The sequence below is a fragment of the Delphinus delphis genome, chromosome 10, assembly GCF_949987515.2.
Source record: "Delphinus delphis chromosome 10, mDelDel1.2, whole genome shotgun sequence".
NCBI classification, from domain to species: domain Eukaryota; kingdom Metazoa; phylum Chordata; class Mammalia; order Artiodactyla; family Delphinidae; genus Delphinus; species Delphinus delphis.
In genome coordinates this window covers 75450277-75478076 of record NC_082692.2, presented here as the reverse complement: position 1 = coordinate 75478076, position 27800 = coordinate 75450277, and the positions used below count along the sequence as shown (strand labels likewise).

The window sequence follows — 27800 nt, the reverse complement described above, 5'->3', positions numbered from 1 at the left end:
TTGCTGTACTATGGTTATGTGACTATCCTAATTCTTAAAAGATTTTGAAATCTCACTGCAGGAGACGAAAAGCTTATTTCCCTCTACCCTTCTAGGTTCAGTGGCTGGGGCCCACAAGTCAAACTGACAAAAGTCAGATTAACAAAAGGAAAAACAGTTTTAATTACTTATGTATGTGTCAGAGAGGAAGAAGTTGTCCTCTTCCCTTCTTAGATCTTCTGAGTGGTCTAAGAATTAAGTAGACCTGAGGCATATTAACTGGAGAAAATAAAACAAAAATTTAATAACGTATACATGGGAGAGAGTCGGGAGAACTGAGTAACAAACCAAAATGGTGGAAGCCCACCCTAAATACCATCTTCCGCTGAAGACAAAGAGGATATTGAGGGTGGGGAGAGTCAGTTATGGAAGGTTACCAGGAAAAGTACGTAAACAAGGGTAAGGATGTTATGCAAATTTAAGTCATTGCCCTCTCCGTTGATAAGAATTGTCCTGGTATAGCAAGGGAGACACTTTACAAATAGAGATTTCCCTTGTATAACATGTAAATATTTCTTACAGTAACTCCTGCTTGGTTTTCAGAGCTTCTCCTGTGTCTGCTATTTCTTAAAGATAAGCAGGTTAAAATAATCCTTGTGCCAAAGAGGCATATTTTGAGGTGGCAAACTTTTCTCCCTTACCTATGCATGCAGTGGCACTGGAGTTCACAAAGAAAAAATGTGGCTCCAGGAGGTGGCCAGATGATTGAGGCTTATATATCATTCTAGTCTAAACAAAGAAAAATGGGGTTTGGGACTTCTGGGGAAGGGAATGGGGGCAGGTTATGGTAAAATGGGGAAGGAAATGTATGGTAAATGAAAGTTATCTTGTTATGCAGATAAGAGTCTCTCCCGGTGATAAAGTTGTCTCCAAGAGTTGTTCTCTTCCTAGTAGGAAGACATCTTTACAAATGGAAATTTTCTTTATAAATTTTTGGACAGAAGGATGTAAAGAGTCTGGATGTTCTCAATTGCCTTCAGCTCAAAATAATCCTTCTGTCAAAGTGGGTGTTGAATATACTATTTTGGAGTGGTATTCTAGGACCATATTCTGGTGTCCGTCCAGCACTTATACTCAAATGGTTTAGGAAAAATCTTTTTTTTTTTTTCTTCCCCTTTTCATTTGAGGGAGAGGGAGTATAGTATATAGGGAGGAAGAGATAAAATAAATATTGCAAAATCGTAGCAATTGATGAATCTAGTGAATGGTATATGGAAGTTCATGGTATGATTATTACAAGTTTTTTATAGTTTTGAATTTTTTTTTCAAAATAAAAAGTTAAAAAAAATACTAAAAGCCCAAAAGCCTTTAGTCTTTGAAATTTCTGCCAGGCCACAGAGCTTTGTGTTATTAGGGATCCTAACTTTCCAGATGCAGTGAATGCATTTCATCCCCAATTCAAGTTACCTCAGAAAGTGCTCACTACATTCACTTTAACTCTCCCACCCAAATGGCACTCAGAGGTATTTGTGCATCCCACATCATCTCTTGACTAACAAAATTATTTTACCCATTCTTGTGAAATTGGGTCCTGTTGGTCAACAAGTGACAGAATTTATATGCTCCTTCCCTTCTGTAGATAGCACAATTGTGTCCCTGAGGCAGCATTGAGTACCTTTGCTTTGGAAAGGATGGGGTCTCCGCTGAAATAAGCAGTGTGTGCAGTTTTGGCACAGGGGAGAAAGTGCCTGATAATATCTATCTGAAATATAACCATTTGGAGCTAATGTATATTAATGTTTCATTGTATCTAACTGTAGCCTTCTTTGATGCAGTTAATTACACACAGGTTAAGAAGAGATTTCATCCTTTGTCATCTTGAGTTTCAGATGCCAGATAAATCAAATCAAACAAAAGTCAACTTCCAAAAAAGCATACTGGAGGTTTGATGCGGTTGTTGAGGATGAATTGGGAAGTAGTCAGAACCTAAGTGTTGATTTCAGGGCAGCCCAGCATTCAGGAGAATTCAATTTTGACATTCTGAAAACGGTGAAGCTTTTCCGTTATTCTAGAATGGACCTTGCTAGGGAAATATAAATTGTATACTACCCTTCTGGGATTTCTACCTGAATTTGATTTCTTGTGCTAACTCCTATGAAGCTCCTTGATTTCTCTTTCTTGGTTTGTGCTAGTCTAGTGATTGTGGATGGGATCCTTGACCTCACTTTGGTTGGAAGGTACCTGCCCAGTATGGCTCCTTAGATGGACATGCCCTTGGGCCAAGCAGGGGAGAGTCAGCCCTGGAGCTATTCAGGTGCAGTGGTGGCCATCAGACATTAAGGATGGCTTTGAGAGAGGTGGCTGCTTGGCTTAGTACAAGTTATTCTTGCTGGCAAGAAAAAAATAATGCCAGTATTACCTAAATCTCTGACAAATCTTGTCTTGCAAAGGAAGACCTTTGGCCTCCACATAATGAGTACTCAGTAAATACTGGCTGCATACATAAATGGAGCTAAATTTAATGAATGTATTTCTTCTACATTTAAAAATAATATGTTCCCATTGTGGAAAATCTGGATGACAGAGACTTCTTTAAAAACAAAAATAGATATTACCCATAACCCACTGTGCAATTAAATCTTTGTGGACAGTGTTATAGTTTATCTATGCCTGGATATTTTAACACAATTGTATTTTCATAATTACATATCTTTTTATTATATCTAATTATAAGCATTTCCCCATATTATTATGAAGTCTTCATAACCATAATTTTAATGACTACGTTATCCTCCCACATAGGAGAATTTCTTCAGTCATTCCTTTATCATGGGGGCACTTAAGTTGCTGTCTGCAATTTCTTGTGCCCTGCATAAGTGTGGCCAAACAAACCAAAAAGTCAGAGTTTGAAGCAGAGAAAGGTTTATTGCAGGGCCAAGCAAGGAGAACAGCTAGCTTGTGCTCAAAAAAACAAAACAAAACAAAACAAAACAAAACCACTGAACTCCCCTATGGTTTTTGGGGAAGAATTTTTAAAGGTAAAATTTGTGGTGAGGGCTGCAGGGTGTGTGACTTTCTTCTGATTGGCTGGTGGTGTGGTAACAGTGTGGTGCTCCAGGAATCTTGTGCTCAGCCTGAAGTTACCATCCTCCAAGTGGATGGGGGCCTTGGTTCCTGCAGAAGAACTCAAAGATATATTGTTATGTATATCCCTTGAGAAGGAACCAGGACCCTGCTTTATCTCTGCACTATTGTTTCTTGACGGCTCCTCCTTTATTTCCGGCATTCCCTCCCTTCCTTAATTAGTAACTGTTTGAACCTGCCCTTTGGAACTCAGGGAAGGTCTAGGAGGCTGAAGTCTTTTCCTTACAAATGAGAAACAGGGACACGGAAAGGCTTTGGTACCTGGAAGGGTCCCACAGGGTCTTGCTTGGTTTCAACTTTTTGATGCTTTGTTGCTTTAGGTAATGTTGGTATTAATATTTATAAATTTGCTTGTTTGAGACTAACAAGCATTTATTTGTAAGTATTGTTGTGGATGTAGAAAACTTTATTCTTCTAGGTTCTTCTGGCTGATCTAAGGATTAAATTGACATGAAGCAAATTAACTGGAGGAAATCAAATTTAATTGCTTACGTATGGGAGTCCCACATACAAGTAAGGGTCAGATATCCCATATACATGAGAGGTTCAAAAGCAGAAAGGTAAAATGAGGTAAATACGCTGTCCTGAGCTAAGGAATGGAATAGGGGCCTGGGGCTTCCAAGGACAGGAGTGTCATTCACAGGACAATAAGAAGAAAAGCAGATGCTGGGAGAAGTAAGCATTGTCCATGCAACTCCACTCAGAGAGCGTAACTGGAAGCTCCCACCTGGTTTCTCCTGGTTTCTGCCCCATGTGCCTTTCTCCTTTGCTGACTGTAATTTGTATCCTTACACTGCATTAAACCACCATAATGGAGAGGATACCAGCTTTTCTGTGAGTCCCTCTAGCAAATCATCACAACCAAGGGTGGCCCTGGGGACTCCCAACACAGGTAGAGCAGAGAGAACAAGGGCTGTGGGGGAGGGGAACGACTGAGGTGAGGAAAGAGATGGAGAAAGAGACTGGAAAAATAAAAATAAAAAGAAGAAAAGCAGATGTTTGGTAATTAGATGTTTACCCTGCCATATAGATGGGACCACTTAGATAAAATTTATCCTTGGTAATAACTCTTTTTTGGGGAAAGTCTCCAACTTAAATTCTTCTAGGTAGTTAAAGGCGGGGGACAGTAGTTTCTCTTGAACCCGCAGGATCTGGACTGACTTTAGCTCACAATAATCCTTAATCAAAATTGGCACATTTGGGGGAGGCTCATTCTGAACCCCTATAGTATTTATAATTTCGCCCTTTCCCATGTTCTCAAGAGGAAAGACAGCTTCTTCTTGCATCTGGCCTAAAAAGGTGCTGAGCAATAGGAGGAAATCCAGATTTGGGGAAGCCAGAAAAAAAAGGCCACTCTAATCTGCATTATAAAAGACAAAGGAATTACCCAGTGGAGAGTGGAGAGCACTCTGTTGAGGTGGCCTGAGAAAGAGGGGGAGAATTATAAGGAAGAAAGCAAGTGTGTCTGTCACTATTAAAGCTGAGAGCATTGGGAGAGAACTTGGATGACTTACGTGCCTGGTGGTGGGGGAGGGTGGGGGGGCTGCCTGTTTTATATTTCACCAAAAAGAGTATTTACATGTATTGTTATCATTTCACAAAAGAGAACATGTTAGCCCCAGAAAACCTGAAAGGATGACATCTCAAAGTGTAAAAGTGAAATCAAATAGCTCCATTAAAACCTATTAGAAAGTATGTATTTTTCTCATTACTCTGTGGACTGTTGATGATGTGGCTGCACCCCCCCAGTCCATGGACTGACGTTGGGGAGCCATACAATCAAATGATCTGTAAGGTCCATCGATGCACGCTGAAGAAGCTTGCATTTAGTGAAGAGCTGGGTTCCAGTCTTGACCTGATGGATGATTTTTGAGCCATACATCCCATGAATATGTCAGTTTTCTGTTTGGCCAACTTATGAAGATCAAGTAATATATCATTTGTAGAAGTGCTGTGTGTCTAAATGCCTTGGTACTTGGATATGAGGCTCAGAAAAGGAGTGTGATAAATTGTACAGTCCCAGGAAATAAGTGACATTTCATTAACCCATAGTTTGTGCAATAACCCGTTTTTTGCAGTTTCTGAGAATGATTTGAAGAGATAAGAAACACAACTAAAAATGGAAAAGGTATTTTATTGGCTTATCTACTATAAAAACACTGACACGTGACATCTACAACTCCTGGATCTAGGAGATCAAATGATCTATCCATTGTTTTCTCTAAGGCAGTGTCTCACCTAATGGCAAGAGGGCTCCCAGGAATATATACCCATTCCATCCTACCAGTTCAGTAATTTCAGTAGGAAACGATAAAGTTTTGTATTTCTAGTAGTTCTAGTGAAAGTTCAAAGTTTCAGTCTTATTGGCACTGTCCCAAGGTGATTGACCAGATCTAGGAGCCTATTCTTGAAGCTGTAAGTAGATTCAGTCCCTCCTAAACAGCATACACTAACAATAGGGGTGGAGTAGTTTCTCAGAGAAAAATTGGGTTTCTGGTAAAAGAAGGTGGGGTCTGGATGATGGTCAGGCAGAACAAGAAAGACCTACTGTAGAGTTGAAGTAGCCTTCCAAGCCAGTAAATGCAGCCAGTAGAATTGCCTGGCATATCTGGGAAGGACTTTGTGTAAGACATTTTCTACTGATTGCCACAACATCATTGTTTAGTGGCAGGCAGTGTCTCTGCCATCAATTAAATCCTGATACCACTAAGCAGAAATTAAAGAGCTTTAATGGGATGTTGGACCTATCGATGAATGCGCAGGACAGTAGCTCATGCCATTGATGTGTAAAATCAAATATCTTTACCCACTGGGGATGTCATCATTTAAATGGCCCTATTGATTTTAGGTTTTGGCAGGGCTTCTTTGACCCTGGTAAGCTCCACGTTGCCTGAGGGGACATCACCTAAGGTGTAACTCCACATTATGTTGTCCTGAATTGGACCCACACTAACTTAACCATCTGTCCTAGGGTGGTCTGGCCTAGACAGGGTCTCTGGGAAAACTAGAGCAATTCATTTTGTTTTATGTTTATTGATGAATTCATTTGGAAAATCTGCTTCTAGGCACTGAACACATTCTAGTCATGTAAGAAGGACTACTTGTTTGGAAAATGTTTAATTTTATATATATATATAGTTTATTTTTTTAACATTCATTCACTCATTCATTCATTCATTTATGGCTGCATTGGGTCTTTGTTGCTGCACGCGGGCTCTCTAGTTGCGGGAAGCGGGGGCTACTCTTTGTTGCAGTGCACGGGCTTCTCATCGTGGTGGCTTCTCTTGTTGCAGAGCATGGGCTCTAGGCGCACGGGCTTCAGTAGTTATGGCATGCAGGCTCTAGAGCACAGGCTCAGTAGCTGTGGCTCACAGGCTTAGTTGCTCTACGGCATGTGGGGTCTTCCCGGACGAGGAATCGAACCTGTGTCCCCTGCATTGGCAGGCGGATTCTTAACCACCGCACCACCAGGGAAGTCCTGGAAAATGTTTAATTATTGTATCAACAAGTTTTAAAAAAAAATTTCCAGCTTTATTGAGGTATAATTAACAAATAAAATTGTAATATATTTAAAGCATACAATGTGATGATTAGCTCTGTGTATATGTTGTGAAAAGATTCTTACCATCAAGAATTAACACATCCATCACACCTCACATGTTTATCTTTTTTTTTTCTTTTTTTGATGAGAATACTTAAGTTCTGTTCTCTGAGCTAGTTAGCTAGTTTTAATTATACAATACAGCATTATCACCTATAGTCACATTGAATGTTATACATTGGATCCTCAGACCTATTCATTTTATAACTGAAAGTTTGTATGATTTTACCAGCGTCTCCCTATTTCCTCCACCCACCCCGCCCCCCCCAGCCCCTGGCATTCACTATCCTATTCTCTGTTTCTATGAATTTGAATTTTTTTAGATGCTGCGATGAACATGAGACTGCAGATATCTTTTCAAGATAGTGATTTTGTTTTCCTTGAATATATACTTAGAAGTGGAATTGCTGGATTGTACGGTAGTTCTATTTTTAATTTCTTGAGAAACCTCCACATTATTTTTCTTGATGGTTGTACCACTTTACATTCCCATCAACAGTGTACAGAGGTTTTCTTTTCTCCACATCCTTGCCTGGATTTATTATTTTCTCCTGTCTTTTTGATAATATACATCCTAACTGGTAGGAGGTGACATCTCACTGTGGTTTTGATTTGCATTTCCCTGATGATCAGTGTTGTTGAGTACTTTTTCATGTACCTGTTGGCCATTTGTATATCTTCCTTAGAAGATGTCTATTCAGGTCCTTTATCCATTTTTAAATTGGGTTATTTGTTTTTTTTGCTATTGAGTTGTATGAGTTCCTTTTGTATTTTGGATATTAACCCCTTATCAGATACATGATTTGCAAATATTTTCTCCAGTTCAGTAGGTTGCCTTTTCATTTTGTTGATGGTTTCCTTTGTTGTGCAGAAGCTCTTAAGTTTGGTGTGGTTCCACTTCTTTACTTTTGCTTTTGTTGCCTTTACTTTTGGTGTCAAATCCAAAAAATTATTGCCAATACCAATTTCAAATAGTTTACTCCGCATGTTAACTTGTAGGATTTTTTTAAAAGTTTTGACTCTTATGTTTAAGTCTTTAATCCATTTTCAGTTAATTTCTTTTGTATGATGTAAGGTCGTGACCCATTTTCATTGTTTTGCGTATGAATATCCAGTTTTCCAGCCAACTTTTATTGGAGAGACTATTCCTTTCCCCATTGTATATTCTTGGCTCCTTTGTTAAAAGTTAATTGACCATATATGCACAGTGTGGATCTCTTTTGAGTCATCTTTCTTGGAATTCTTATGTCTTCCTGGACCTAGATGTCTGTTTCTCTCCTCAGCTTAGGGAAGTTTTCAGCCATTATTTCTTTGAATAAGCTTTCTGTCCCTCTCTCTTCTGCTTCTCAGACTCCTATAACCTTATAGTATGTATATTGATCTACTTGATATATCTCATAAGTCCCTTAAGCTATCTGCATTGTTTTTCATTCTTTTTTCTTTTTGCTCCTCTGTTTGGATGAATTCTACTTTCCTGTATTCAAGTTCATGTATCCTTTTTGCTGTTTGATCTAGTCTGCTATTGAACCCCTATATTGACTATTTCAATTCAGTTATTGTATTCTTCAGTTCTACAATTTCTTTTTGGTACTTCCTTATATTTTCTGTATCTCTGTAGAAATTTTCAGTTTTTTCATGCATTGCTCTCTTGACCACAGGTAGAATCTTATGACTATTATTTTGAACTCTCTATTGCACAAATCACTTGTCTCTGTTTCATTAAGATCAGCTTTTAGAGATTTATCTTCTTTTGTTTGGAATATATTCCTCTCTTTCTTCATTTTACTTGGCTGTTTGTGTTGATTTCTGTGCATTGGATAAAACAGCCACCTTTCCCAGTCTTGACAGACCTGTCTCATGTAGGAAATAAACCTCATCAGTCAGCCTGGCCCAAGCTCCTGGCTGCCTCTCAAACCTTTGTGGTTGTCTAAGCCTTTTATCTTTGTTCTCAGTGACTCCTGAGGCTTGAGAGTATGCCAAGACCCATCAGTGTCCGAAAGGGAAGGATTGCAGTGAGCACCTAAATGCAGGTTGATTAGAAGCCAAGCCCTCAGACAGCAACTGGGAAAGTATGCAATTAAATCCTTTCTAGGGAGAAACTGGGAGATGGGCATTTTTGCCTGCTGTATCTACATTGAGCCCAAGTTTACAACGATGGGGTGGTGTTCCTGTGCCTGTTTAAAAACTGCTTTATTTTTGCTATACTCCTGTGGACTTATGAATGTAGGTCCTACTGGCTATCAGAGATAGGTGATTTGGATGCCTGTCCCTTGGGTGGTAGCCACAAAATCTTTGGACCCTAGACTTGTGTACAAGCTCTTTCCAGAAAGATGCTGAAGACCTTATTTTATTGTTGGAGTGAGCTGGGGCCAGAAGGTGGGGAAAGTGCCCAGTGGCTCCTGAGGGCTCCAGGTGGGTATCATGGACAGTCTCTAGATGTGTGCATCTAAACTTGTAAGCTTACAGAAAGAATTTTCAGACTATCAGTTTTGGTTATTATTTCAGTTATTGATTGCTTTTAACAAACTAACCTAGAACTTTGTGGCTTAAACCAATGATTCATTATTTCTCAAGGTGCTGTAAGTCAGGAATCAGAGCATGGCTCAGCTGGGTAGTTTTTCTGCTCCATTTGGTTTAGGGCGGGTCGTTTGCTGGGTTGTATTCAGCTTGTGGCTGTGCTGGCCAGGAATGATGGTCAAAAAAGGATTTATTCACATTTCTGATGTGTCGGACCAACCTCAATCTCTCCACAAAGTGTGTTATCATTTGGTAGTCTAGGCTGAGCTTCTTTACTTCAAGGCAACTAACTTCCCAGAAAGCTCCAAAGTGGAACTTGCCTGACTTCTTAAGTACTACATATAGAATTAGAACACTGTTACATCTGTGCATTCTGTTGGCCAGAGGGAGTTGATAGGTCAGTCCAGCCCATATTCAAGGGGAAAAGGAATGGAATGAGCATACAGGGAGAGCATTGATTATAGTCATCTTTGGAAACTACCACAGTTTTAAAGCTTAGTGGAGTATACTGTTTAAAAACTGTTTTTACTGACGTATTAAGTATGCCTTGGCAGAGTTTTATTTTGGTTATGTATGAACCCTGACTGAATTTTAAAAAATGAAATGAAGCAAACATAGGCATATACACATACATATATACATTTTAAAATTTCTGTATCTTGAGGAATCAATGATTTCTTTGACAACCAGGATTTCATATATCATCCTCCTTACCTTTTTACTCTGCCTACCAAGAAGCTCAGAGCTAAATTGAATCATATTAACCCAGTTTGCCTCTGCTTTTGATTCATGTCTTTGATATTCTTCTTTGTTTTACTTACTGTTTGTGTCAATATTTCTTTTGACTCTTTTGTGGAATAGCTATATACAGATTTTTGAAATGAACCAAACACATATGTAGACTTCTCACATCTATAGTGTAGTATAAAGAGCTCTGCCTTCAGAGTTAAATGGTAGAGGTTCAAATCTTCATTATTTCCTCTTTGTCTCACTTTCCCCATCTGTAAATTGGTTTTTGTAAGGAAGAACTGGATCATAGACATGCCCAGTAAATTGTAGCTATTAAAAACAGACCTCTACACAAATGAGTGCATGATGTAAAACTGTTGAAATCTGAGTAAGGTTGATAGATCATTTCATTTTGTCATAATCCTGGGTGTGATATCTTACTATACGTAGGCATGATATAATCATGGGGAGAAACTAGGTGAAGGGTACACAAGATCTCTCTGTATTATTTCTTACAACTGAATGAGAATCTATGATTATCACGAAATAAAAGGTTAAAAAAAACGTTCCAGGACTATTGCTTCTATACTATCCAAAGTAAATCATTGTTCTTTATATACTACTTATAAGATTATTGAATGCAATTGAGTATTATCTGAAACGTGTTTTATATGTATCAACCAGTTGGTTGCCAGCTATGAAAATTTTCATTTATACAAATACCAATGGCTTTGTTTTCCCTGTTAAGTCAAGACATAAAAATAGCTTAACATGTTAACTGTAAAGCTAACATTTAAAGGACATCACTAAACCTATACATTTTTTTCTTGGAAAAAATATTAAAAAGGGATCTGAAGCTCAGAATGTCTTCAGGAAGAACTGGGAGATGCTGATGCTGATCCCAGAAGAAATTCAGTAGGATTAGAATTTGATCTGTGCAAATTTGATTATAGTCTTAGTATTCGTACACTGAATGTGAAGCAGCTTTCCCTTGTACCTTTACCTCCTGGTTTCCATTTGAAACATTCAGGAAATCTAGTTTATTTTTATTTATTTATTTATTTTTAAAAATTTCATTTATTTTTGGCTGCATTGGGTGTTTGTTGCTGCACATGGGCTTTTCTCTAGTTGCAGCGAGCAGGGGCTACTCTTTGTTGCGGTGCCTGGGCTTCTTGTTGTGGTGGCTTCTCTTGTTGTGGAGCATGGGCTCTAGGCATGCGGGCTTCAGTAGTTGGGGCATGGGCTCAGTAGTTTTGGCTTGCGGGCTCTAGAGCGCAGGCTCAGTAGTTGTGGCACATGGGCTTAATTGCTCCGCGGCATGTGGGATCTTCCCAGACCAGGAATCTAACCCATGTCCCCTGCATTGGCAGGCAGATTCTTAACCACTGCACCACCAGGGAAATCCCAGGAAATCTAGTTTAATGAGACAAATAGACAGTAAAATTCATACATTGAATGGAATTGGAGAAAAATAATGTACTTAACATGTTTTTTTAACTGTTAATGTGCAACCTAAATCTTCCTGATCTCTATATAGCACAGAACATGTCCTCAGGAATTGAAAGTCAGACTAAAATCTTCCCTCCAATGCTCACATTTCTTCAAGTATTAGCAATCTCATAATCTGGAAAGAAAGAGATCCAGATTCCAGGCATGATTTAGTTACTAGCTTCCTGTTTCTTTGGAAGTCATTTAATCTCTATGGATTAAATGGATTTTATGGATTTATACTTTCCCTAGTCCAAATCAAGGAGATTGGATTAGAGGTCTCTAAGATTCCTTTTATCTCAGATATTCAGTTATTTTCCATATAGAAAATAGGGTCTTAGTTGAGGCATGCGGGATCTTTCCTTTTGGTGTGGGGTCTTCATCGCAGTGTGCGGGCTTCTCTCTAGTTGTGTCATGCGGGGTTTTCTCTCTCTAGTTGTGGCATGCGGGTTTTTTCTTTCTCTAGTTGTGGTGCACGGCCTCTGGGGCATGTAGGATCTGTAGTTTGCGGCACGCGGGCTCTTTCGTTGCCGTGCGCGAGCTCAGTAGTTGGGTGCACGGGCTTAGTTGCCCCATGGCATGCGGGATCTTAGTTCCCCGACCAGGGATCGAACCCGCATCTCCCCCATTGGAAGGCATATTCTTTACTACTGGACCACCAGGGAATTCCCCAGCCTACCTTTATGTGAACATTTTCCTTTTATGTTTTCATAGAAAACAATACTTATAAGGAGGTTAAATATTCTTTGCCCTTCCCTCCCCCAATTCTCTGATGATACCTTGGCTCTGAGCAATTTCTGGACATTTACTGCAACCTGGTGAGAACCCAGTACATACCTTTTTTGGTAAAAGGGAGTTGTAAAATTTTACTAAGTTAGTCATTGTTTTTATCACAAACACTTCCATAGCAAATTTTAACCATCTCGTAAAAAAAGACACGTGCAAAAAACCAAAGAATAATGTAGACAGATCTGTGGATCAAGATCAAGGGAGGGACAAACTGTTTCCTAGCTGTAAGAAACACTTTCCTAGGCATTCTTATATAAAAAATACATAATTGATAATGTTTGCAAATGTAGTCTAACAAAAGGTGGTGTAAGATTATTGATCTAATTGTTTCTTAGATTCATGCTGGATAACAGACCAAGACATGCTGTAAACTGGAATTTTGAAAAGACATTTCTACACATTGCTGACGTATTGTAGCGTGGATGATACCTGCCTTTCTTGTAAACGAATTTGATATAGGGATAGAATGTTGAGAAAATGGAGGAATAGCTTAGCAGGCATTTAAGACCAGTTTCTTCCTGACCTAGTCAAGAAAGAACTATTAAGGAAGGTACACTAAAGACGCTAGACATGTTATTTTCTTTTTTTTTGAATTTTATTTTATTTATTTGTATACAGCAGGTTCTTATTAGTTATCCATTTCATACATATTAGTGTATATATGTCAGTCCCAATCACCCAATTCATCACGCACACCACCCCCCTCGCCACTTTCGCCCCTTGGTGTCCATACGTTTGTTCTCTACATCTGCAAGACATGTTATTTTCTATGGCCCATGAATACTTGGAGTTTGTCTCTTCCCAGGCATCTGCAGAATACGTTTTCCATTTATAGGTTAGGTTGAACATCCTACCTTTCTGTCTTGGTGTCAACTTCTCCTATCTTCTTTCTGTTTAGTAGGTTTCTAGTATTTGTTAGCCTCAGATTTTGGATTATTTTATCACAAGTCGCTGTGATATTTGCTAAGTACCATTGTCCCTATAAGTGTTGTTATATGAAGCAATGCTTTTATCATCCTTGATGTCTTAGTCTTCTGATGATAATGACATATTAATTATGGAAAAGCCAAGACAACTGCAGGTAAAAACAATGACTTTTCAAATTCTCATGAATATTGGATCACTTTCTTATTAGCATAGGCATCTTGCCAAGAGTTTTGAATGCTTATAATTTGGATGGCAAGTGTCCTGGGGAGGGACCATATTTGCTTGTATGCTCTGCTTGGCATTTGGCCTATCTTCAGCAATTCATGGGCATTAACCCCAAAATAACATAATCGAATTTGTCAAATAAACCCTAGATAATTGGGTCTTATGCACTCAATATTATGTAGGGATATGTTTTTATTTATTTATTTTTTAATTTTTATTTTATATCGGAGTATAGTTGATTAACAATGTTGTGTTAGTTTCAGGTGTACAGCAAAGTGATTCAGTTATACACATACATGGATATATTCTTTTTCAAATTCTTTACCCATTTAGGTTTTTACAGAATATTGAGCAGAGTTTATGTAGGGATATGTTTTTAAAATAACTGTTATTAAGGCAAAGATGGGTTTTATTTATTTTAATTTATTCATTTATGTAATGGATATTTATTTATTGAACACCTAATATGTGTCAGGCAATGTCTTAGGAAAGACAAATAGGGTTTTATTCTTACTGAGCTTTTATTTTATTTGAGAGAGAAGGAAAATAAATATGCAAACCAAAAAGTGAACAAGGTAATTCAGACATCAAGGATGATTCTAAGACTTTAATGTGTCAAAGGTTGTTGGAGGAAGAGATAATTAGGCGTGGCCTTTGGAAGGGGTGACATTTCAGCAGAGAATTAAATGGTAAGCAGGAGCTAGCCATGCAAAAGATTTTGGGAAAAATATTCTAGGTAGAGAGAACAGTGAGTATGAAGACCTTGCTGCGATAATGAACTTGTGATGCACCATGGAGAGAAAAAAAGCCGGTGTGACTGGAGATGGTAAATGCATTGGGGAAGGGGAAGGATAACTGAAGATAACGTAGGAGAAGTGAGCAGAGGTCAATTTTGAAGGGCCTCATAGGCCTTGCTTAGGAGTTTGGAATTTCTCCTCAGTGTAGTGAGTGACCAAAGGGGGACTTTATTATTATATATTTTTAATTGTGGTAAAATATAACATAAAGCTTACCATCTTAACCTTTTCTTTTTTTCAGGTAGCTTTAGTTTTTATTTATTTATTTTTTTAGCATCTTTATTGGAGTATAATTGCTTTACAATGGTGTGTTAGTTTCTGCTTTATAACAAAGTGAATCAGCTATACATATACAGATATCCCCATATCTCCTCCCTCTTACGTCTCCCTCCCACCCTCCCTATCCCACCCCTGTAGGTGGTCACAAAGCACCGAGATAATCTCCAAAGGGGGACTTTAGGTATAGGCCTGACATGACCAGGTTTATGTTAGAACACTTGCTTTTGATTATGAGTTTGTCAATGTGAGTTTTTTAGTGGCTAAGGGAGCACTTTTTTATGCAGAAGGGCCTATTTACTATAACTTGGGTTTTTAGTTAATGTTTAATTTATTAAAGCTATATATTTTAAATTTGTTTTTAAAATATTTAGATTAATTCAGAAATCTTGTGCAATTTATGAATGTCATAAAGAATAAATTCTACTTAAATAATCCTTTGCATTTACTTAGTTAAATTTCTCCATTGATATTTTAAAATACATTTGCAAGTTTAACACTTCTACTTTCTTTGTAAATACTTCAGACACTTTGCAAAACCTTTCCAAACTTTTCAACCATATTTTGACTCAAATATTCTAACCTCAGAAATATAGTAAATCCAATTATCTTAAACATTGCAGTTCCACTTAAAAACAGTTAAATTATCTTCAACCTTTCTACTTAAAATCAGAAGTTAATGATCAATTACACATTTAAAACTGGAATCACAGGGCTAATCTGTCAGATTCTTAAATATAATAAATTCTCTTAAAACATTACAGACGCTTGTCACCAAACATTCAAATTGCCCAGTGCCCGACTTAACCCAAAATTATGAATACCATGGGTTTCATTAACTTTATGATCTCTCTATTTAATTTTTATCTGTCCCAGGATTGAAAAATCCCTTACCTACTAACGGAACAGTGATATCCTCTCAAGTGGGTTGAGGTTAGGTTTCCTAGTAACGTGAGATTATATTTTCACGTAAAGTTGCAGACTCAACTGTATATGACCACAGTACGGTCACTTCTTCAGAGAGCTCTGATTGGAATGAGCACTGGGGCATATATATGTAATGACTTCCTTAACTGGAGATTGATACCCTGAAACATGCTTTATACATGTTTACAATGAGGATTCTCTTGTCAATCCCGTGTCTTTGTCACTTACTACTTGTGTAACTTTTGCTCAACTTTTCTAAGTCTCAGTTTCCTCATCTATAAAATAGAGATAACAATCAGAAACGCTGCCTACAATTGTTATGAGGATCCTATCCAAAAATATACATAAAGTGTTCAGGACAGTGTCTGGCATACACTAAGAGCTCAAAAAGGTTATATTTACCATTATTACCCTCAAATAACCGTGGGCTTTTTAGACTTAATTACCTGGATTTTTAAAATTTCATGATATGTGAAAAATGCCAGAGGCCCATTAAATCAAAGATCCCTTTATGCTTAACAGGCACAGTGAACTGGTTAGCATCGTTATTATAGGGACTGAAGAAGAGGGGGATCTGGGGATTGAGTCTGCAAACCTAACATGGTATTTCAGGAGTTTGCAGGTGGGTAACAGTTCAAATAAGTGATCAGTGTGGGAGGCGGGAGTAGGTTAGTCAGTCTCACACAGTGTAGAAGGGTGGCTCTAGGGGTGGATAGAATTCTATGGTAGGGAATTTAGAGGCCACAAATGTGATGCAAAAAGGTAAGTGTCAGGCAAGTAGGAAGCATCAGAAAAGAGTCCCAAGGTAATAAGGTCTGTGGCTCTGAGTGGGTTTGAGTGTGTATGTGGGAGGAAGGATAAAGAAGCCAGTGAGGGCCAGAGCTCATTCCTAGAGGGATTTAGGTCCTAGGCAGGTGACCAGAGGATTCAGGTTGAAACCCAGAAATGAGAAGAGAATATTATTGAGCGTCCACTGTTGCCTGACATACATTCCTGTTTTTCTATATTCTCTGCATTATCTCATTTTTCTCCTGATAGACTCAAAAAGTAAATCTTATTGCTTGTATTTTATAGATGATGGGAGGAATGACTAAGTAAACATTTCCAAGGTTATACATCCAATAAATGGTGGAAAAGAATTAAACACAATCCTTCTTATTTCAAAGGTCACGACTTGGGACTTCCCTGGCGGTCCGGTGGTTAAGACTTTGCCTTCCTGTGCAGGGGGTGCGGGTTCAATCCCTGGTTGGGGAGCTAAGATCCCATATGCCTCGTGTCCCCAAACATAAAACAGAAGCAATATTGTAACAAATTCAATAAAGACTGAAAATGGTCCACATTAAAAAAAAAAAAGTATCCTTTAAAAAAAAAACACAAAGGTCATGACCTTTCCATGAAAGCACACTGCTACAGAGGTGACTTGATATTGCCCAGAGTGTTGGCCTATATAGTCTTAGATCTCTCCTGCCATGTGTCATGGTTAGTCCTGAGATAAGGATGGGTGGAGACTGCAGAAAGGAGCTAGGTCTAGAACCACAAATATTGGGAGAGGAAGCCTGAAGAAGCTGGGATAGGGTAGAGCCTCAGCAACAACCCGAGTATGGGCTCCTTGCTCTGTCTTTGGCCTGGTCACTCTGCCCTTAATGGGACTCTGGTTCTCCACTGAAAGTAGAAGGGAGAGAAGTTAAACTAGATGACTTATGGCAGTGATTCTTAACCTCTGAATGTGATGAAAGATATGAGGTTTCCTAGAAAAAATGTATTTAACCTCACAGTCATACTATTCTACATTCAGTCTCAGAAGGTTCAAAGAGCCCTTAAAACTAATCAAGGATTTGGTCACCAGTCCAGGAGAATCTTTAGACTAAGAAAATCTTTAGACCAAGGACGCAGAGCCTTTTCAGAAGTGTTTACTTAAAGGAGAGCTGGTATTATTTCAAGATGATGTTTCTGCTGCTTCTGGCAACAAACATTTATTTAGAGTTTAATAAATAGCAGCCTTTGTTTTACTTAATTCTTTTTAAAGCCTCACCACAATTCTACAAGGTAGGTATTATCATTAGCCTTTTTATATAGATGAGGAAATGACTCAGAAGAGTTCAATAGTATGCTCAAGGTTACAGAGCTGTTAAGTGAGATGTGCTCAATATTATTGTTCAGTAATGTCCTATCTTAAAAAAATACTTGTGAGTTTTTGATCTGGCATAGCTGGGAAGTGGGGACAATGTTTAACACATACCATGTAAATAAACTGTGTTATTCGGTTTTTATTACAGACACTCGCTTGGGGTGACAAACGGCACCTGCCACGCTTTAAAATTCCGTAGCAGCAAGCTCTGCTGCTTAGCTTTCTGTTTCTTATGCATCATTTTTTATGCATCATAGAAGTTTATCTAAATTTTGAAAAGGGATTTGCCAGTGACAAATACTTTATGAAATGGGAAGCACTCATTAACCAGGTAACATTTCTTTCTGTTAGCAAATTATACAATGAATACAGAGCATTTTAAGTAGTGCTTTTACCTTGAAAGGTCTTTAAAGCTACGAACCAGTCAAGCTTTACCATATCCTTATGGGGTCAGTCAATATGAATTTCACCATTCCCATCCTGTGGGTCACTGTTAGGAACCTGCAAATGCCAGGACCATCAGATAGAGAGCCAGCTTGGACAGCATTCACGCAGAGAGAATGGTAAATCCGTCTGTAGAAGAAGGCAGGGCCTTTGTGGGAGAACACACAAAGCAACTTGTTGAAAGACACAAGACTAGAAAGCAAATCCACAGCTCCCTGGGGCAGCTGTGAGTACTTACTTTTACAAGGCTGTTACTAAATATTTTCCTGACAGAACAGAAAACAACCTGCCCAATTTTACATGTGTCTCTTTGGAGAAAGCCATAGGTGGTTATCAGATAAAACATTCAATGGTTTCAAATCTTTCTTCCTGCTAGTATAATCATCTAGAGGGAAAAATTGTATCTTTGTGCGTTCTGGTTTACCCACTTGAGATTTCTTTATGAAGCTGTTGCGGTGTGTTTCTCTCTCCGCCCCCCCTGACTTTTTCTCTCCCTCCAAAATCAAACCAAACAACAAACAACCACACAAACAAAAAACCCCAAGTTTGTTGGCTTTGCTACTCTACTAGTTTCTCATGCATTTGGAGTCTTTGAAGCTCAAACCTGAGAACACAAGAGTTACAGGCATGTTGCAGGAGTGTCTGATGCGCAGGAAGGGAAATAATAAATAATCTTTATTTTTCTAAGGGGAACAATTTAAGCATCTTTGCCTACAAACTCAAAGGAAATACTCTTCTGGACTTTTGTGAGTTGTTGCCAGTCCTTGGTTATATTACTACCCTATAATTTAGAGATTCTTGAAAGGAGTTAAACATTTTTAAGGCCACCATAAATTTTATTATTATTTCCTGGGATGTATTACTTGGGCTCTCAGGGTGGTCATTAAATTTGTATTCTCTTTGAATCATTCTGAGTGAGAGTTTGTCTCCAAAAATGATCATAATTTTTTGTTATGTTTTCAAAAGGAAAATTGGCGTTATGGGCTAATGACTGTGGAAAACGATTTTTGAGAATAATCTGGGATTATGTTTGAGGTATAATTTTCTGAGTTCAAAAACCTCAGAAACCTGGAATCAAAACTGACCAGCTTATAAAAATGCAGAGAGGGACATGTTTTTGCTCCTTGAGAATTTTTCTAAGTAGAAGAATTAAAGGCAAAAGTAGAGAAGGAAAGAAAATAGGAGGGCAAAGGGAGAAAGATATTCCACTGATGAAAAATATTTCATTGCCCTTTCCCCAGGTGTTGCCCAGAAAGTATGTATTTATTGGAGTCAAAGTGAAGTGATATTACACTGAGTTACAGTTTTATAGACCCCTGAAGTGGAGAATTAATGTTAGAAAATCAGCTTCCTACCTTCCTGCTACAAGTTTTTCAAATGTGTCAAGTTGTTTACTGCCTACAAATATTTTTTGCAACAGGTGCTCATGAGATAGAGAAACAACTGAAAGATTTCCTTATAGCAGGGAATTCATACAACAAACAAAACAAAGCAAGCAGTTATAGCAAATTAAAGCCCCTTTCAGGAGTGTGTGACCCTTAGAGACACACAGCAGGTAAAACGTACAGCCCCTTTCAGCATGATTTTGTAAAATGTGTTCGCCTGCTTATACTGCAAAAGAGATTTTCTCTAATCTTTTCAACCCCACTTGTATTTGCCTCAGCATAATCCTTTTAAAAAACACAGTAGGATATTTAGAGTCCTGAATTACACGTTAAATGTGTAACTGTTCCTGGACACCTTCCTAATTTATATAGAGCCCTTTCAAAACAGGATGGCATTTTGAAAGTTTCATTGTGATCTAAAATATTCACTATTTCAAAAAATGGTAGGATTTAGTAGTGCTGAGAACATTGTGGTGAAACAGTTAGCTGTTTAGACTACTGGCGACATTATGGGTAGGTGAATTCCTTTTGCTGAACAGTTTGACAGAATTTTGAGTCTGATCAAAAGAGATGATCCTCTGAGATAAGAACTCTAGGGGAGTTCCCTAACGTAGTAATGTAACAGAAGTGGAAGAGAATATTCATTACAGTGGCATCATAATGCTATCTATAATTTCATTGTGAAGCCAATGATAAAAATATGCAAAAATGGTTCTGATATAATTTATTAAAATAGTTCTGATATAATGTGAAGAAAGAAAATGCAAAATGGAAGGTACGCAAGATTCTCAGATATGCAAGAATACGTAGGTATGTGAATAAGGACAGGAAGACAAGAATCACAAATGGAAAATGTAAAAAGATTTACAAGGGATTTTATTTCTTTTAAAAACGATATTATTAACGTTACTGTTGTGTTATCTTTTTAGAAAATTACAGTTGGTTCTTCCTATCCATGGGTTCTGCATTTGCAAATTCAAGTAATCGTGGATCAAAAATACTTGAAAAAAATTCCAGAAAATTCCAAAAAGCAGAACTTGAATTTGTTGTATCGGCAACGTTTTACATTGTATTTACAACTATTTACATAGCGTTTACATTGTATTAGGTTTTATAAGTAATCTAGAGATAATTTAAAGTATACAAGAGGATGTGCATAGGTTATATGCAAATACTCCACCATTTTATATAAGGGACTTGAGCACCTGTGGATTTTGGTATTTGTGGGCGATTGCAAAACCAATCTCCTAAGGATACCCAAGAACAACTGTATATGACAGTGAGCTTACACATGTATAAATTAATAAGAAAATACTCCAATGGGGCCATGTTGACACTGTCCAAGGCATCCCCACGAGAACAGACTAAGTGACTCTACCTCTGGCAGCTGTCTTGGGGGGCACTCATTTACTATGGTCCACAGTCTAACCCGTGGAAGAGTCTTCTTTTCAAGATGTATTCACATTACCCAAGCTTGTGCGACTGAATACTAGCCCAGAGTGCCTCGTTGTGATTTACAATGAGCAGCTGAATCACTGCACAGAATATTGGGTCAGTACAACCAGTTCATTCTGTCCTCTGTGAAGGCCTGAGCAATGTGGGGAGCCAGAGCATCAGAAAATGGCCTGTTTTGCATGAGAAGAGAACAAAAGGAGTTGAGTGACGTGGCTATATGTTCATATGACAGGACTGTCAGGCTTTAGATAGCCTGATACCAGAGTCTCACAATGAGGATGGTGTAGGAGTGGAAAAAATAATTTTCCTTCTACCTTACTGAGTTCTTAGCCGAGATACTTGTGATAAAAGACAAATTGACACAAGAGAAAAACAAACAGAAGTTTATTAACATGTATACCTCATATTTACATGGGAGATACCCAGGGAAAATTGAGTGACTCCCGAGGCAGCTTAAAATTCAGACTTAAATACCATCTTAATAGGGAAAGGGTGGAGGGCAGAGATGTAGACCTCTTGGGGAGGATAAATGATTTTTAGGAAAGATGAATGGGCCCTTAGAAGAGTTAATAAGAAATATGATCGTCTGTGACAAAGTTTGTCTGGCTGTGGTGTTGACCTTTTGTCTCCTCACCTGTGGCAAGTCAGTCTTCCCTGGTTGATGAAACTGCCACAGAGGGAATTTATGACAATTGAGCTTCTTTAGGGGGATTTGTCTTTAGGCAGGTAAGGGGAGTTCAGAGAAAGTCTCTCCCTGCACTTGCTGTTTTTCAAGTGCCTACAGCTCAAAATAGTCAATATACCAAAGTGGCACATTTTGAGGTGGCATGTTCTGCTACCCTTCAGTGGTCTTGCCAGAAGATGGCAAATATAAAGAGTAAAATCAAAGTTGCTTCATTTCTTCTTTTGTCAGAACCCATGCTGAATAGTAGGGTAAGGTAATGGGAGCCCCTTGGGACCTTTGGAAAAGATATCAAGAAAGGATGGTCCCTCTTTGTTGGTGTCAGATATGAGTATTTGAAGTTGTATCAACTCCTGTAATAGGAGAAAAGGGATGGGACAACTTGTAGTAACAGTAGCCTTTGCTTAAACTCTGGCTCCCGTTTATCTATACTGGCACTCCTGGAGTGGCTGTGGAGTCTTCAGACCATCTCTTCTATTCAGAGAACTCTCTTCCTTCTCTGTAAGAGTGCTCAGTTGAGCCTTAGCAATCATCTTTGCTCACCACATGGTTCCCTGGCAAAAATTATTTCAGTTAGAGTTGGATGTTTAATCCAAGCTTGGCCCACCAAAGTCTGTCTTCCTGGAATTTGAGATGCATAGATAGGCAGTCATTTTCTGTGTGTGGCTGGAACTGTGACAGGTAAACCTGAGATCTATGGGTGGCCATATATCTCTTTGAGGATTGAGGAGTAGAGAAAGAAGGCGACTGTATTTCCTAGGTTCCTGCTTACCTTCTGTTCTCTGGCATTAGGGGAACTGGCTGCATCTCTGCCTCTGAGTCCTTTGGGATACTCTTGTGTCCTTCTAATAATCTCTTTCCTTCCATTTTATCCTAGTTTCTGTTACTTAGAACCAAAGAGACTTAGTAATACATTCCCACTGCAAACCAATGGTACAAGAATAATATTCCTCAAAAATCAGAAGAATTGATATTACACATGGGCGTATAGGATTTAGGTGAAATAGGTATTTTCTTCAAATTTGGTATTTTAGGGGTATTTTTTAATCTCTGGTAAAACTTTGCAAATCCTTCCTGTTGAGTTGTCAGAACCTTTCCTTAGATAAGGGACCAATCTGAAGTCAGTTCCATGGGAATTGGTTAACTTGGGAAATCCCTTCAAAATGACAGAAACTGGACTTTAGTACAATGTTTAAAGGCCAAAGACTGAGACACTCTAAAATGTGCATAATTAAAATAAGTTTCTCTTCTCCTCCTTTGCCCCCCTGCCTGCCCCAAAACACACAAATATTCAAAGACATCGGAGACTGAGATGGGCCTTTGAATTTCTACTTGATGTTGTATTGCATATCCTGAAATGACTTGGCCTGGAGCTTTGCTTTGAGAATAATAGTCAAGAATGGCTGTTTGATTATATCTTTAGACTCTCAAATTCTATTTGCAAATCAATTTCAAAGAGGTTTGATTTGAGGAGGTAACATGGGAGATAATGTCTGTATGAAAAAGTTTAGCTAAAATTTATCACCATATCCTCATCAAAGACCATTTGCTACTCATTGAGAAACGTTACAAAGAAAATACATTGTCAGTAAATCCCGCCCATGGATTGATTGGAAAATGTCATTTATTTCTAGAAAAAAGGGAGCTCTGGTTATAAGAGAAAGGGCTTCTTGAGGCTCTCTGCTTCTTATTAGTTGTTTTAAAATGTTGAATTTAATAAGGCACAAGCAACTAGGAAGAGAATAGGGAGTGACAGGCATAGAGCAGTAAGTGTAATATACAGCGAGAGGGGGAATCCATCACGCTGGAACACTTTCTTGGTAGAGAAAGAAAGCATTGCTGTGTAAAATGGGATAGCTTTGAAGGAATTCCAAGTCTTTATTTTTGGCCGTTCAGCTGTCGACTAGGGTTTCACAAGACTCATGTTGGGTTTAGAGGTTATGAAATACTGTTTTCCAAATGGAAATATATGGCTTGTAATCTCAAAGGAAAAGAAAGCAAAGAGAGAGGAATGCTCTTGGCCAAGGTGTCCATAATCCTGTTACTCTGAGATCTGTAGTGATCACCCAAGGGCAGTAGCTCATTCTCCTGCTGCCTTTCCCACCCTCTTCATGTTGTTATTTAAAAACCTTTGATTCTATTAAGATATATCATAACAAGCTATGTCCTGGTATGCGCATAGATTTGTCACTGAGAAAGGTCATGTAACACATGACTTATAAATTACCTGTACCATTTACTTCATTTCTCCGCCTTTTGGAATCTTTCTGTTTTAGTGAGGACAGGCTAGGTTATGCTGCAATAACAAATTCATCCCCAAATCCCAGTGGCATAACATGAAGGAAGTCTTATCTCTTATCTCCTGTTCAAGGTACATGTCCAACACAGGTAGTCGGGGGCCTCTGCTATTTGTAGTCACTCAGGCACCCAAGCTGATAGAGCTACCACCATCCTGTGGTGCCCTGCCTAGAATATGTGACCTTCTTAGGGAAGAGAAACTGGAGAATTAAACATGGATTTTTGGGAGGTCCCTGGTGGTCTAGTGATTAGGACTCGGCACTTTCACTGCTGTGGTCAGGGTTCAATCCCTGGTCAGGGAACTGAGATCCCGCAAGCTGTGTGGCCAAGATTAAATAATAATAATAAAAATAAAAACATGGGTTTTCCCCTGACTTAACCCTGAAATGAAGTATGTTACTTTTTCTTACACCCCATTGGGTAAGAGCTGGTCACATGGCCCTGCCAACAAGAGACTGAGATGTGCAGGCATGTCTATGCCCAGGGCCGAAGGAGAACTGGATGAAATTCGTAGAATCTATAATAATATTTACCACAGTTAAACTTTCTTAAAGCCTTTTTCCTCCATAAATTCAGCTCACAGCAATAACTTCTTCCTTTGAAGATCTGTTAACACTTGAGTATACCGTTCATCTGGCCCTTAGCTTTCACTCTCTTTGATGTGTAAATGTACTAGTGAATATGAATAAATATTTGTATCTTATGACAAGCCTCCTATATTTGATTATAAGTTCCTTGAAAATAGACAATGTATAGTTTTAGCATCACCCATAGTGCTTTGCATGTCCAGTAAATGTGGAACGAATATAGTTTATGGGTGAAGCAAGTGTTCAAATGACAGGAAATAGATGATAAGCAAATTTGTTAATTTTATTTCATTTATTTCACCATGTGTAGCAGCTTCCTAATGGGAGGAGGAGTTAATGTCAAATTAATTGAGAGTCTTTATAATCTTTCTCTGGTCATTGAAAAGAGTACTGTGGGCTTTTGTTGCTGAGGGCCATGAACACTTTGTGATAGAACATTTTTTATTTTTCTGGCTTTTGATCAGCTAAGAAGAAAAAACAAAGGGGAAGAAAATCTGAAGAGAAAGGACCTAAGAGTTGAGGAAAATGCTGTCAGTAGTCAAAGGGGAAGGAGGAAAATCACTGGAACCCAATTAATCAACAGGCATGAGAAGAGAGAACACAACAAAGTATAAGACTTGGTACTTGTCTGCAGGCTCGGTGCTAAGACGAGACATAATTATGGAGAAAGAGCTAGATGTATAAAGCAGCACGTGAGATGTTCCATCTGCAGGGTTGCTACTAGATAAAGCTTGAGAAACCCTCTGTATTAGTGATCTATTGCTGCCTAACAAATTATGCTGAAATGGCATGGTTTAAAACTGCAGTAAACATATATTATTCCATTCTATTTCTGTGGGTCAGGAATTTGGGACAGGCTTAGCTGGGTCGTTTTGTTTCTAGGTTTCATATGTTGGCTGGTTTGACAGTCATCTGAAGGCTTCACTGGGTCTGGAGGATGCACTTCCAAGTTGTCTTACTCACATGCTTGGCAGGTTGGTGGTGGTGGTTGGTGGGAGGCCTCAGTTCCTCTCCATGGGGACCTCTCCACAGGCTGCTTGAATATCTTCATCATGTGGTGACTGGCTTCCTCCAGAGGTAGAACAAGGTGAAACCTTTAATGTCTCATCACCTAGCCTCAGAAGTAGCACATCATCAATTTTGCAATATCCTTTTAGTTACACAGGTCAGCCCTATTCCGTATCAAAGATGACTGTCTGAAGGCAAAAATCATTGGGGACCATCTTATAGGCTAGATATCATCCCCTCCACATTTTCGGGGAGAAGCAGATTAAAAATAAATATCAAGCACATTCCTTCCAGAGACTGGAGAGGAGAAGTCATAAAATGTAACTTTGGGTATATTTGTGGCAGAGGTATGGAGCCTTTGGGGACTGATGACATAAGTATCTGACTCAGTGTTTCCAGCTGCACAGACTTCCTCTCTCCTCCTTGCCTTGTACTTCCCTGAGTCACTTCTTAACCACTGCCAGAACAGGATGATTTTGACAATTAAAAAAAATCTTCAACTGCATGAAAGAGAACTCTGATTTCCCTCTAAGTAAACCTCATTTATGGAAAATTAACTGTTCAATCTATGTACTGTATTCCTCTTAGGAGCAGTGGAGCTAGTTGGGAAGAAATAAGTATTTCTTAGGTTTTGTAAGTGAAAAGACGTGGTGCCTTCTCTTGGCCTCAACCTTCTCATCCGTATAATGGCAACAACCATGCCATCTTCCAGGGAGTTATGAGACTTAAGTGACATAAAAGATGTGAACACAGTACAGAGCTTGAAACAGCTGATGCCTAATAAATGCTTTGTCTTGTCTCCATGGAGAGTCTCTTGTTATAGAATCTCTCCATACTTAGAGGAATGAAATACATATGAATGATTAAAACAAAAATTCAGAACCTCATAAGACCTTGCAATAGGTGAATTTAATTATATGGATTTAAAATAAACTAAGTCATATTAGGTGTGCCTAACAAATCACTGCTTTTATCTAAATAAGTACCTTATTTCTTTCCAATGGGAATTTCTACAATGATGTAAATGTTTTATATGTATGTTGACCATAGCCTCATTTAGCTATTGAGCACTTGAAATGCAGCTAATGACACTGAGGTGGAATTTTATTTAATTTTACTTTTTAAAATTTAAACAGTCACATATGATTAGTGGCTACTGTATTAAGCAGAATGAGCTAGAATGCCAAATGCTCATGACTCTACATCAGGCAAAAAATGGAAGAATTTTTGAGGGTTTAGATCCACAAATGCCTTTGCTTCTATATGCTGTATTTATGTATTTATTTCGGGTGGTACTGATTTGAACAGTTGGTCTGTTTCTATCGAGAAATGTTCTCAATGCCAATATGTAGATTTTCCTCCTATTTTTTTGTGAACGAACTCAGATGATTCAGAAGCTGAGCAGTATCTTTGTGGCTTTAGACACGAAGAGCTTTCTAGATGGAAGACAGAGCTGGATTCTTACATGCATCTGTACTTTATCCCAGTTTCCTTGAACTCAGAATCATTTAGGGTTTTACTATGTTTTCAAAGGTTTTTCCAAGTTGTATGGATAAATATTATTACACTTGAGGGCTGTATGTTGGATGCCTGATGGTATCCACTAATAACAATGTTAAAAATCATACACAATTTGATGGAAATTACTTGCCTTATCATGCTCTTTAATAGGTCCTTTTGAAAGCTTCAGAATGAAATTGAACAACTAATTGGTCTAAGACTGTCAAGTCAGGACAACTTACGCTTCAGCTTCATCTGCCATCAGCTCTCCTTCATCCTGATACAGGTTCCTCCTTTGTTCCCTGGATATGCCACACCATGCACCTTCTTCCTAAATCTATGTCTTTACTGATGCTGTTTCTTTCTGCTCACCCCTTCTTCTTTCCTTGATAAAGGTACCCATTCCAAATCTCAGCCCTTCTCATGAGTGTGCCCACTCTTCTGCATTGAGAGAGCGCACCATGAAGTGTATAAAAGCGTAGGCTCTGGAGTTAGACTTACCTGTGTTAAAATCCCAGCTTCGCCACTTACTGACTACGATTTTGGGCTGGTTTCTTCACCTGCTTGTGCCTCAGCTTCCTCATCTGCAAAATGGGAAGGGTCAGGTTCTACCTCATAGCCTTGTTGTAAATATGAGTGAGACAAGTACTTGATAGATGTTAGCTGTGATTTTTATTCCATGCTCCTTTGTATTTTGTTCATACTTTTTTTCATATTTATATTAAGGTTGAGTTATACATTCTCTGCATTATTGTTGGGTGTACCTGTTTCCATCCTCCACTTCCATTATGAGCAATTAGAAGTAAAAGACAATATCTTTTTCACTACTGTATCCTCAGCACCTCTTCCAGGGACCATCAGAGAAGAGGTACTCAATACATATTATTAAACAAATGAATGAAAATATGAATGAA

General features: G+C 38.5%; 1 protein-coding gene across 26 annotated transcripts in view; it reads left to right on the top strand.

Annotated features, from left to right (window-relative positions):
- FHIT (fragile histidine triad diadenosine triphosphatase) overlaps positions 1-27800 on the top strand; it is a 1444513-nt gene that overhangs the window by 348743 nt on the left and 1067970 nt on the right. For 2 of the 26 annotated variants that reach the window (XM_060022811.1, XM_060022791.1), the window contains exon 1: positions 17676-17858. The exons of 23 other annotated variants lie outside the window; for them this stretch is intronic. In XM_060022811.1, the coding sequence (XP_059878794.1) occupies positions 17760-17858 (99 nt within the window). In that variant the 5' untranslated portion in view covers positions 17676-17759. Of the gene's footprint in view, positions 1-17675; positions 17859-27800 lie in introns of those variants that run through there. One more of the 26 variants, XM_060022790.1, reaches the window with a different exon arrangement.